The 13,778-nt window shown below is 44.6% G+C and overlaps 1 protein-coding gene across 2 annotated transcripts in view; it reads right to left on the reverse strand.

Moving 5' to 3' along the window:
• SEPTIN9 (septin 9) overlaps positions 1-13,778 on the reverse strand; it is a 205,117-nt gene that overhangs the window by 141,509 nt on the left and 49,830 nt on the right. Inside the window, exon 1 of one of the 2 annotated variants that reach the window (XM_053376055.1) lies at positions 10,759-10,838. The exons of the other annotated variant lie outside the window; for it this stretch is intronic. Coding sequence (XP_053232030.1) covers positions 10,759-10,780 — 22 coding nt within the window. The 5' untranslated portion in view covers positions 10,781-10,838. Of the gene's footprint in view, positions 1-10,758; positions 10,839-13,778 lie in introns of those variants that run through there. 2 annotated transcript variants of the gene reach the window in all.

Consider the following 13,778-nt stretch of genomic DNA (forward strand, 5'->3'; position numbering starts at 1 on the left):
CTGCCCTCTCCTCCCTCTGCAGGATGTTCTGAGGGTTCTCTCAACTCCTCCAGAGCCAGTTTGTGGTGTGTGTACAAGGGATGCCCAGGGGAGAGAGATGAGGGAATGCCCCACTGAACTAGCAGAAGTTCTGGTAGGTTTACTTCGCTGAATCCTGCCCATGGATTCTAATGTATAGTCTTGGGAAACATTGTTCAGACTCAGCAAAGATCCACATACAGTTGTCTGGTATCTGTCATGTGACACACATTAACCAATCAAAGGGGGGGGGGAGCCAGAGTGCCTCATGCCGTTATCTGGTATTAAATATACAAAGAGTGAAAAAGGAATGACCATTTTAAAATCAGGTCTGTGGTTCAGGCCTGACATTTAGTATGAAATCCAGTGGGACGGGAGCTCTGGCAAACCTTATAATGTCAGGGCTGGGAACTTACTGCAGCCTGGTCTCATCATTATCTTCCTACTCCCCTTTCAAAACACACAAACACACACACACGATGCCATGTGGGGAAGGTTCCCCTTCAGTAGCGATTCGTGCAGGTGGAACGGAAGATCTGCATGCGGAAACTTGTTTGCACATGAACATACTGTATTTGTTTCTGCACAATATCAGGAGCATGCTTATTTGAAGGGAATGGGAAGGGAGAAGCTTAGAACTACCAGAAGATAATTATTTGATACATTAATGAGTGGCTTAAGGATAAAGATGTGACAAACTACTTCTCCCATGTGGACGTGGTAGTGCTTGACACTGCAGCCCCCCATTACAATCTTAGAGTCATCCTGATCACACCAACAGCTCTCCTGAGATGTATCAATGCCTTAAGCAGCAACTACAATATCTGCCCAATCCCTACTGTTTTTGCTTCAGCTCAGGTGCAGAGGAACCCTCACCACGTGGAAGCAAATTATCAGATTTCAGGTTCCGTTCTCCGTGCTGACTAGGAAATCATCTTTCCACAAAAGTAAATGTGTACTAGAAGGGCACTTCCAGATGAGTTACTTTATTGAACACCCACCATGATTTGTTTACAGGGAAATTAGATGACATTGGCTATTTGTTGAGCATTCATCCTGATTTGTTTGCAGGGAGGTTAGCTGATGTTATGTCGAAGCAAACGCCATCCCACACTTTCCAGGGCATTTCCCCATCACTCTTCTTATTGCAAAAAAGTCAGATCTTTAGGGGAAGTGAGTTTGTTGCATAAGACTCTCCCGATCAGTTATGATTGTGTAGCCTGAATTTGCCAGAATGTGATTGAATCCCATCTGAAAACAGTGGCAATCTGCAAGCATCCCCAAAAGTCATTGTTAAAGAATCCATTTTCTAACCAAAATCTTGCCTTAGAACTGAAGCCTTTCCCCTCACTCTTTCATCACTGTTACTCACAAGCATTCGAGATTTTACACAATCAAGTGCTGTATAAATTTTATGAAATAAAATTAATTAATTAATTAATTAAGTCTATTGCTCCAACAGCTTACTTTTTTATGTGATTCCTTTTGTTTTCAGCAAAGGTCTTAAAAAGCTGTCAATACTCATATTTTACACTGGGTTTTGTAATATTTTATCAGCCTGTCTTTAGCACTCTCTTCCTTCCCTACAGAGACGCAAAAGGCTTGGTGGCAGGCAGAAAAGACTTCAAAGATTTGAGGAACCTGGACCAAGTATCTTCTCAACCCTATATTTTCTTACATGAACATCTTCAATGTATGCACAGAGATGGGTTTGATGTTACATGTGAACTGAGCCACCAATGGACTTCAGTTCCCAGGCCTCAGGCCTGCTTGGCCAATGGTGAGAGATGATGGGAGTGGTAGTCCAGCAATATGTGGGGGGTCATGATGTCTATGAAAAGGATATTTGAGACTGCAGTCCTATATCCATGTAACCTGGAAGTAGCCTGAGAGATCCGTTGGACTTACATTTGTGTAGACGTTTATTGGATTGGATTGTAAATTATCTTCTTCATTAAATTCAACAAGATAGATGGACACACATGTTGTGTGCATGTTTCCCCACTTATAGCAACATTTATGCAGTTGTCTTTGGTGCTGATCACTCTGTATTATGAGTACAGTGGTACCTCGGGTTAAGAACTTAATTCGTTCCGGAGGTCTGTTCTTAACCTGAAACTGTTCTTAACCTGAAGCACCACTTTAGCTAATGGGGTCTCCCACAGCCACTGCACCGCCAGAACACGATTTCTGTTCTCATCCTGAAGCAAAGTTCTTAACCCAAGGTACTATTTCTGGGTTAGCGGAGTCTGTAACCTGAAGCATATGTTACCTAAAGGGTATGTAACCTGAGGTACCACTGTAACAGTATTTGGCAAAAGCTCTCAGAAATGTGAGAGGTTATATAAGGCATTCCTAGATGTGTTCTAAACACACAGGGCCATTTCATGGGATCTTTGCTGATGTCACCAACCTTAATGCCCTCACCGTTTGATAGCAAGGACTAGTTGGATTATTGTACAGATAAAGATATTTCCTAAAACAGATAAGACCTTTATTAGGCAATGGGTTGGTTCTTGTGTTTAAACTCCATGCTATGTTTTCAAGGGTCTGAAACAAAGTTGAAGCATCTGAGACAGTTTCAGATGGAAAATTTTAGAAATGGTTATGATCAGCGTGAGCACTCAGTGCCCAGTGAAATGGTCACTTGATTGCTTTCCATGCATCCAGATTAGGTCACCAATGTACCCTTTGAGCCAACCACAGTCTAACTGCAGGGTGATGCAATTTGCCAGGATTCACTCACCAAGAGCAGCAGCCCACATCCTGCCACACTTTGAAAGGGTCACATGAATCAGCCCACAACCCACCATAAATCAATTGTTTTTACACAACTGCTAATTCACAAATGCCAACTAGTATGACAGCTATCCATGGAATAGACCAGTATTTTGAACAGCAACAAAAACCCTAAAGCACAGAATACTTCAAATGTGATGCTTCTGAAGCATTATGAAAAAATTCACTTCACCAGGCAACTGCTCACAATGAGTTAAACTGGAAGCTTGCACAGAAAATGACCAACTTTACAGTAGGCTTATTTGTTGCTTCACATGCACCTCTAAAGGTAACTTGAAGGGAGATTTGAACAACTTTGGGACAGATCCACATCATGCATTTAAAGCACTTCCAACACACATTTAAAGTGCATAACTTTCCCCAGAAAATCATCGGGACTGTAGTCCCCCCCCCCTCACAGTGCTAAAATTCCCAGCACCCTTAACAAACTGCAGTTCCCAGGATTCTTGGGAGGGGGAGTCCTGTGCACTGAATGCGCTTTAAGTGTATGGTGTGGCTCTGCCCGTGGTTTATTCTTCAGAGTGTATTATTATTATTATTATCAGCAGCAGCAATCCTCCCCCTCAAATAAGTTCTCTGGTCCACCAGGGTACTAGTCCTCCCACCCCCCAATAACAGCCCTAGGAGTCATCCAGACAAACCCAAAACTAGCCATGTTTAGATATTCCTTCCACATGAGTGACTGTGCAAAGTGTGTGAGGGGGGGAGGAATGTGTCCAACCTTTCTGCAAGCAAACACACACACACACACACACACACACACACACACACACACGTACATTCAGAGAGAAGGTCTGCACAGATCTATACAGTTACCAAAGTTTATTTCTCAGCCCCTGTGGCTAATCACACAGTATATAAAAAAATATACAGAGTCCCAATTAATAATATTTTACATAAATAATAAGATGCAATATGTATCCTTTTGTAATCCTTACAGCACCCTGATCATTATACGTGTTCAAGGGATCTCTCTCTACTTGTGACTCCCAGCATACTGCGTCTGATATTGGAGGCAGAACACATTTATTATGGCTAGTAGCCATTGACAGCCTTGCACTCTGTGAATTTGCCTATTGCTCTTTAAAAACCATCCATGTTGGTGGCCATTGATACATCTAGTGGGAAAGAATGCCATAGTTTAACTATGTGCTCCATGAATAAATCTTACACACTTCTATCATTGCCACCCCTTACTAGTCTTCTTTTCCTAAACCAAAAATCCCCAAATGTTGCAACCTTTCCTCAAAGGGGAGTTGCTCCAAGCCATTGATCATTTTGGTTGCCCTTTCCTGAACCTTTCCCAGCTCTATAGGATGCCTTCTGAGGTGCGGTGACCAGCACACAGTGTTCCAGTAGTTGCACCATAGATTTGTATAATGGATCTGAAGCTGAGAGAGTGCGGTTTGCCTAAGGACCACAAGAGGAAGGCAGAGGGAAGATTGAAACCAGTGGCCTTCCTGATTCACAGACTAGTCTCTTAGCTATTATTGCACCGGCTCCCCCAACTCTGTGGAGCGAGTTTGGTGAGTCTCGGGGAAATAAGAAAATATATTTTATGTTCTGTGATGCAACAACACTTTGGAAAAGTGGTGAATCCTTTAAAATGAAGGCAATCTGGCAACTCTAAAGCAGACAAGACATGCTTCCTTCATTGTGTGACTCAAGAGCAGTATCCACAGTTGCTTTGAAGTGGTTCAGACCAAAGGAGGCAGAGTTTAAGAATGAGAGAGTGGAGAACATATTACAGAAGCTCTGGAGAGGCAAATACACAGTACACAATCTGCCCTCATTTGTTCTCTTAAATGCTAAGCATGATGTCGCTGGGGGAGGCTGAGCATACAAAATCCTCTTGCCTTGGCTTTGCTCTTTTCAAGCTCTCACTCACAAAGGCCATTAACCAGCAGGAACATCAAATGGCGCTGCAAAGGATCTGAAAAGCACAACAAGCTGTGTGTGCACAAGTATATTACTGGTAACAAAACTGATTCTCAAGCCTGAAAACGATTATCCAGAGGCATCACAGAGGGCAGTATGCTATTTGTAGGGCTGCCCTATCCAAGCCCAGTTTAAAGATAAAGAACCCTGAGAGAGAGCTGCAGGGAACTTGATGCTGCCCTGCAGGGAACTTAAGGGGCACTTGAACAGGCGCACACAGCAGCTGAGCACAGTCTTCTCCATTACGGTGAAATGTTTGTGTTTCTATTTAGTCATTCTTCCTATATTTACATAAATTAGTAAATTAGCACATTTTATGCAAATATGTGTCATCTTTCAATCCTTTTTTTTATTGTGCCTTTCTTTCTCTCTCCACTCCCCTTCCTTCTTTTTGAGGTTTGTAAATAGCCATCCTAGGCAATGCCTGAATGATCATAGTTACATTGCAATTTTTTCCTTTTAATCCAGGAACCAGCAATGGAGCCATTGGTCACAGTTCCTGCTTTGCATGCAAGAAGCTATAGATTCAATCCCTGGCTCCTACAGCTACGCCTGGGAAAGACTCCTGTCTCAAACCCTAGAGAGCTGCTGCCTGTCAATTGGGTCAATACGGAGAAGCTGGATCAATGGTCTAACTCTATATAAGGTGGTTCCCTTAATACAGTGGTTCTCAAACCTTTTTCCTCTGGGCCACACTTTCAGAATAACAATTTGTCCATCCCACACTATTATTATTTTTTATGGATGAGCAATACATTGGGGGGGGGGCGCGACTCCTAGCGGTGCTTGATTTATAACATAGAATACAATTGCTTTATAATATTATCATGGGGCATCCAGAAAGTATAAAACAATGCAGCTCCATAAGAACACAAATCATTCCCAAAATATAATTATAAACGAGCCTCTTGTGTATATACCTTAAGTATGCATGCAAACTGAATGAGAGGTGTGAGCATGCAGTATCACTTAAATGTTCTTGCTCTGATTTTGCAAATGAAAAACAAACATTTTGATACTGTACTATGAGTGCTACACTGAACTGTTTCAATGTTAACTTTGATTGTCCTTGAATCTTTCCACTACACTTGCCACACCCTTTGAGATCCACTGCCTCAATACCTCTATTCATCGGGATAAGGCTACTAGCCTAGGCTCTCCCTGGCTCAGGCTGTACTCAGCTCCCTTCCAATGTCTGCTCATATGACCTGTGCAAGTCTTGTAGTTGGCCTTAAAGTAACAGTACCCTATACTATGCCTGGCGTGCTCTGGTCCATGGGGTCACGAAGCGTCAGACACGACTAAACAACTAAACAACAACAACAACAACAACCCTATACTAAAGTTACTTTGAAAAAGCATTAAGTTTGTGGTCTTATTGCTCCATGGTTTCATGGCTAAGCACCATATAGAGAGCAGGACCAAAATAAAAATAAAAATTATTTATTGGTATGTAAGCCTGCAGGTAGGGATTGTCATATTTTGATTTCATGTAAGCCACTTTGGGAGCCTTTTTGGCTAAAGAGTGGGGTACAAATGCTCACTATAGATGATAGATAAATAGATGGATGATAGATAGATAGATAGATAGATCCATGTAGATGCCCATCTCCTTGTCCTAATGCTGGCCAATGCCTTGTATGCAACTGGCTTTTGCTGCAGGCCTGTGCCAATTTGAAACACATGGCATTGGATGCAGCTGTGAGCCATTTCTTAGGTGGACTTCATGTGGACAGGGCTGGTCCTCTCCTTGTTTTCATGAATAGTTCCATGATGCAGGCCTAGCATGCACCACATAGTTTGCAGGGCAGGAGTCACACACTGCTCTCAATAGAAAGCAGTTCTAATTCAAGCCAATATTGCACAAAGTGGCCATGTAGTGGACCCTTACATTGTCAGTATCAAAAACATGAGATTCTGCATAGTTCTGAGTGTACTAAAACATAAAAAGAGGCTGAAAAAAGGAATAATTGGATTGTGCGGGCAAGACCTACATTGTACATTGATTCATAGGCCAGATCTGCACAGCTTGTGAACCACCAAGCAAAAGACAGCCCAGCCCACCAGGCTGAATCTTGTGGCTTGTAAAGTGCTTTACAACTTCTTTGTTTTTGCTATCCTGGGCAAGTAACAAAATCAGGTGGTCTATTGACTCCTTGGTAGGCTAGTTTTGGCTACCACCACACACTGCACTTTGTAAGAGACATGTTTTATGTGTGGGTGTGTGGCACTTGAGACTCACTCCCATAGGACTCCATGTGAAGAATTTACATGCTGAAGCTACGCATGAACTGCTCAAAGCAAACCAGAAGTAAAACCTACATGCAGCCAGTGGATGCAGTACAAATGAATGCTGCTGATATCCAATCCTTCCATCTGATCAAAGTCATCCAATTTGTGCTGTTAATTACAAATGAAAACCCATCAAAACTAGATATTATGTGACTATGGTTTGTGGGAGGGACTACTACGTTGCTCTCCTCCTCCTCCTCCTCCTCCTCCTCCTCCTCTCTCTCTCTCTCTCTCTCTCTCTCTCCCTCTCTCCCTCTCTCCCACACTCTCTCTCATGTTCCGTTTCTGCTCCCGCTGGTTCAGAGCACTTAGACAGACAGGGTTATATAACCTTATTTATACTTTGCACAATTGTGCATTTTTGCAAATTGGCTCAGTGGGACCATAAAACGTTGTTGCTGATGGCGAGGAACAGAGGAAATGAAAGGGGCACTCATTTGAAAGCAGGTATCATTGCCACGCATGAATGTACAGAACTCCTCAGAGATTTGCAAGAGGGAGAGAGGACCCAAGAAAATGATAGCATCTGCCCTCTGTTGCCTCAAAGATTACCTAATGTTTATTTATTTAGGAATTCTTATGCCACCACCACACAAATTCATATAAAATTTCAGTGTAACTTATATATAGAAGCATTTTCATGGATAACACTGATGTGTACAGAAGCATTACAGGGCAGCCCTGAGTATGAGAAAAGTGAAGCGACTTTCCATGCAGTGTTGACATTGCTGCTGCTGACTCCTGACCCTGCCGGCACAGTGGATGCGACTGTGTAACTCAAATTCTGTTGCTGGACCACAACAGGGCCCTAGGATAGACCAGAGCCGAGTTCAGTTTTTGTTTGACACTGCTGCGCTCCACCCTCACTTGGTGGTTTTCTCTAGGACATGTGGTTTTGCTTCCAGTGTGGATGCCCAACAACTAAAGCCAGGAACGCCCAAGATAGCCATACAGCTTCCCAGCTCCTACTTCAGTCATGCCAGCTGAATAAATTCAGGAACAGACATGGACTTGGGGGGGCGAGAAGGTGGCAGTATGTTCTTTGCTTGGCTATCAGACACTTTTTTTAAAAAAAAGGAAGTCGTTTGACACAAGGCTACAGCTTTCTCATCTGCAAGAAGTAGTAGAAGAACACCAGACACACCCAGCTTTTCCCAAAAGCAATGAGGACAGCCTGAGCTAGCCAATGTGGCTGAATTCAAGGCCATATAGTCATTTCTGGCACACAGATGTTCTTTCTGGGAAGGAAGGGTCAAAGCAACACGAATGCTGAGGCAAATGGAAATCAGGCTAAGACAGAACACTCTTCCTGACTATGGGCAGTGGGTGTTTCTTCATGAGATAACTTTTGCTCTGAAGATTCAGGGACAAATTTACATAATCAAAATGGCGCATGCACACGCACACACACACAGAGGCATATACAGTGTTTTAGAACTGAGGTGGCTAATCTATGGCCCTCCAGATATCATTCAACACCAACTCACATAAGCTCCAGCCACCCTAGCAATGGTCAGGAATGATGGGAGTTCTAGTCCATCAATACACAGAGCTTCCTCACCCCTGCTTCAGACTGTTCAAAGCACTTGACAGAATTACCTCAGTAATTCTCACCACAACTCTGTCAGTGCTGGCTCTAGCCTCAGGGTTGCTGTTTTTTGCTTGGGTGTGGGAAGGGCCCTCAGAGGATCCCCACTTCCTCAACACTATCAATCCTTTAATGTGGAAGAGGGTATTTCAGCTTTGCATGACAATGTCCTCCTGCTAAGGAAGCCTGTTCAACACAACTATTAAAGGTGCAGGAGCACACACACACCCGTCCTTTTTTGTACCTGACAACCAAGGGAGAAAGTCAGGCAAATAAGCAGGCAGTGGCCACACATGCGGGTGAGCAGGGTGACAGGTGACTCAGAGCCAGGGAGTTCGGTCAGCATTGGGCTTTGGCATGTGACATGTGATGTCCAAGCCCTGAATTTGGTTAGACTGGCCAATATTATTCTCCCTATACTGCAATAGAAGGGAGCCACATGGTACCCGTTCATGACAGAGATGAGATTTCAGCGAGAAACATCCTGGTTTATGGTCCAATCCCTTATCTATACTATACCACACAGTGGCATGCCTTTGCCGCCTCCTCCTCTGCTGCAGAAACATTTCTGAACCTCAACAAATCTGTGTCGTGGTGCTTTAAAAAAATAACAATCTCTAAATTTATGTTAACTGCAAAACCACCACAACGAATAACAACAAAGAGGAATTATGGCTTTCAACCACCTGCTAACAGTTGAGAATGGATAATGATGTGACCAAGCAGCTTCAGGCTTCAGTAACAAGATATGGCCCAAAGTGGTAGGCCTACATTTTTGGGGCCCCTGTAGTTTGAACTGGGGTCTGGGATGAGGTCTGGGAAATCAGTGTTGTCTTCTTCAGTTGGATTGTTCCACAACAGATCACCACACCTTTACTGACCCTCAAACTTCGGGATTGTTGAAATATATACAAGAAAAAAAATAAGAATCATGCAATTCAAATTGGGTCTACTATATCCAAAAAAAATTAAGCAATATGGACTAAAGTCGCTTCTGGGGCCCCTCTGGAATTAGGGGCCCTAAAGCTTAAGCTTCATTAGTTTCATAGTAGATCCACCTAGGCAATCGATTTACATATTAAGGATGCTACATTGTTCCGTCTAGCTCAATATGGCCTACAGTGACTGGCAGGGGCTCTCCAGGGATTTTGACGGGGATTCTTTCCCAGCCCTACCTGGAAATGTCAGGGTTTGAACCTGGGGTTCTTCTGGATGCAATGCAAATGCTCTACCACTGACCATGACCCTTCCCTGCTATGCTAAGTGTCTTGAGGAACCGCATATCGTTTGGGATTGAGGCAGAAACACTTCTTTGATTAAATCAGCAGTACAAAGACGTCTTAAACTTTAAACCCCATTTTCCAGCATGGTGTGCTCTTGCCCAAAAGTAAATTGCCTGTAAAATGAGGCAGTGCAGGGAGAAATATCTGCAGCAACCGTATTGAATTAACCTTCATTTTCCAGGGTTATGCTACCTACACAGGGAATACGCACGCACCCGGGACACCCTATCCTAGCAACGAGAAACCCCCTTGCCCAGCAACTAAATCTCTCCAGGCAACAATACAAACATTTCCAGAGGATAAAGAGCGGATGGAAGCTCCTGCCTTTTCACACAAGTTTTGGCACGAAAGGCAGCACTAAACCACAACACACAGGCAAACAAACTGAGCGGCCAACATCCAGAATATAAAGGCATCCTCCAGCCAAGAGCTGGGATAGCCCCCGCCCCAGTCTTCCAAGCTTCCCCACCACCACCAACCGCCCAAATTCACACTTAACAGGCTCTGCATTCATTCTCTTCCCTTGAAAATTCACCCAAAAACTGGGAAAGAAGGGGAGTGGGGATGGAGCAGGGGTAAGAATCAAATGAAATCCAGATCCAGAAAACCGTTTTGACCCTTGCTACTTCTCTAGCAACAACATCTATGTGCAGACCATAAAAATGGTGAGGGGAAGGCAGAGTTAAAGAAATGCAACTTATAGAATGCTGGAGTGAAATAAGAGAGGTTGGCTGATCTGCTTCCAATGAAGCTAAAGAACCCACAAGGGGCAATGGGTGAAAGTGGGGGTGAAAGACAGAAATACACACACACACCCTATCAAATGACTCCAGCACTCACCTGTAATCCGGTCCCTCTCCATCCCGACCAGATGTATTCAGCATCCGCCTGTCCCAAATTGTACTTTTTAACCACTCTCCCTGTTGCTTTTCCCCAGCTTTCCTTCTCCACCTCCTCCTCTTCTTCAAAAAAAATGTTTTTAGTCTAATTTCTTCAACCGGCTGCGATCACGAATGCACCCAGATTACCACATTTCCATGTGCTGATCATATGTTTGTGCTCCAAACTGAAGTAGCTTTGTCTCGTTGAAATAAAGAGGGAGAGAGGAATAAAGAAGGTGCCAAAGGCATGACCCAGGAAAAAAGAGAAATTCAATGTGATTTCTCTCTCCCCCCCCCCCACTCGAAAAAAATATATTCTGCCACGTGCAGGGCTAAACTGAGAAACTCAGTTCACCCGCAAGACAGTCTTAAAGGCACAGTGCGTACATTTCCAGGACAAGGCTGCCGCTCTCTTGACTTGTCATTTAATATTAGCTGGGAGATGCTCTGCAACTTGGCTCCTTGGAACAAAGCAAGCAACTCTCCGCCAGCTGCTAAAAAGTCTCTCCTGATTTCTCCATGCTTAATTCTGCTGCCGTTTCTCCTCCTCCCCTACTTTTTTGGCTTAAAAATCACTTCGTAGCTCCAGAAACCAGCTGATTCCTCCATCCAGCCTGGTCTGAGGTTTTGTGATTGTTTTTTGGGGGGGGGTCAAATTATACACAAACTATTCCGCTGATGAAGGCTGACTTCACTCCTCAGGAGAGAGAGAGAGAGAGAGAGAGAGAGAGAGAGAGAGAGAGAGAGAATATATCACAGGCTGTTAGCTAGGAAGGATTACGGCACATGTTTGCTGTCTCCAGTGAAGAGGCTTCCTACTCAGTCTTGGCAAGGAGCTGCCGTGTTGCCTTGGCATGAGGAACTGGACCTTCCCTTGTCACATTTGCCAACAGAGGGATGGGGCTCCTACAGCTGGCCTGTAACTGAGAGGCTGCAAAATCTCTCTTGCCAGTGATGGGGTGGGGTGGTGGTGGTGGTGGAAGAGCCTAGAGGGAAAAGGCTGGATCTCCAGCAGCCCCTGTCAAAAACTCAAGGTGATGAAGTCTGTGCTGGCAGAGCAACCAACCAGGGTGGAAATTAAATGGAATGGTCACAGTGAGCTCACCAACAAGGTGGGGTATCACAGCTGGTTTATTAAATTGTTGCTATGACTTGGGAGGGTGCTGGCATGGGCATCCCCCCTTGCAATGCCTACCAGAGAATGGACTTGGACTTATTTGCAGCTGTCAGGGTGGGTCTGCAATGAGTTATTTACAGCAACAGGATGTGCTTATTTAGTATCTCTTCCCATCAAGGCAGCCCACCCATGCCTTGAGCTCAGCCATCATTCATCCCTGGTCTACCCAACAAGAGGGGACCATAGCACAGTTTTTGCAGCCTGTCCTGGCCACAAAACCCAAGGTGTGGTTTGGATTCCTAGTGGGTGGGTGGAAATGCCTTTTGGGTGCATGGCTGGACTGTATCGAGCTGGCAGAACTTGTGACTTACCAAGCCAAATGCAGATCACCCGGAGCTTGTGAAAATTCCTGGTTCTACTGCCAGGAGGTTGTTGAGCTGCTGGCAGGCTGCCATACATGGCTAAGTGGGCTGCATTTGGCTTGCTAGGTCCCAAGTTGTGCAGGCCTGGGCTAGATTGTCCCTTTCAGCTCCAGGGTTTGGTCAACCAACACCTCTCCAGCTAGTTTTTTAAAAAAACGAATAGGTTGATTGCAATATGTCAATGGTCATGCATGTGGAGTTTCAGGAAGCGGCCATCAGCAAGCAACCAGATTCCTGCCAGTCCTGTTCATAGGGCTGCCTCCACACAAATTCTGCACAGATAGCAAATGCTAACAAATGGGCCTGCACTGGAATCACTCTAGAAAGCACTCCTGTGGAAACAAATGTTGCCAGGCCCACAAACTGCTGAGCCTGAAAATGTTCTTCAGATCTCCCAGTCCAGTTTCCAGTAAAGAGAGGCAGGAGCCTCCAAAGCCATTAATTGAAACAGATTAGTCCAAAGGTGGGGAACCTGTGACCATCCAGTGGTTGCTGGTGTACAGCTCTCATCACTCCTGTCCATTGACCATGCTGGCTGGGTCAGATGAGAGTAGGAGTTCAAAAACATCCAGCGGGCTGCAGGTGCCCCATCCCTGTTTCCATGCCATTCATCCAATAAAATCTACCACTTTGACTATTACAGTGCTTAATATACCAGTGCAGTAAACCTGACACAAATCCTAAGTGGATTCCCTAAGATGGTTGAATAGCACCTTGTACACCTCTTTCTGGAAACACCGGCAGCCATGCTGGCACCAAACATATTGCCCTGCTTTCCTTTGGACCACATCAGCGAGGCTGAGAGGGCGGTCCTGCCATCTGGACAGCCCAAGGACTCCATACACAGCCCAGGCTTGCACCATGGGAAGGTCACTTTGGTGCTGCTAATGCAGCTGTTTGACTTCACCCTTGGAGGCGCATTCCATTGTCTCTCAAGACAAACAGATGCCAACAGGAGAAAGACCTGTTTTATATGTGCAGTGGGATGTGGGGCTCGGGGGGAATTCTATGCACCCATAGACTGCATGCAGAACATGTGTGATGCAGAATGTATGTGTGTTCAGTTCCTGTACTGCCTGCCTGCCACACATGCTTCCAGGATAGGTGTGTAAGCCAGAGACTCATTTTGCACTTCTCACCCACATGTAGTTCAACCATAAACTGGGAGCCTTATGAACCCACCCTTTGTCTTATTGTCGACATAAAGTTTGCAAGAACAACTGCAAGGTTTGGAGCACAGGTGTATTATCCTCACATTACACATGAATTCATGGCCGAACTGAGATTTATTTATTTCTATTTATTTTGATGCTTTTGAATTATGGTGCTGGAGGAGACTCTTGAGAGTCCCATGGACTGCAAGAAGATCAAACCTCTCCATTCTGAAGGAAATCAGCCCTGAGTGCTCACTGGAAGGACAGATCCTGAAGCTGAGGCTCC

Source organism: Podarcis raffonei, chromosome 2 (assembly GCF_027172205.1).
Source record: "Podarcis raffonei isolate rPodRaf1 chromosome 2, rPodRaf1.pri, whole genome shotgun sequence".
Lineage (NCBI taxonomy): Eukaryota > Metazoa > Chordata > Lepidosauria > Squamata > Lacertidae > Podarcis > Podarcis raffonei.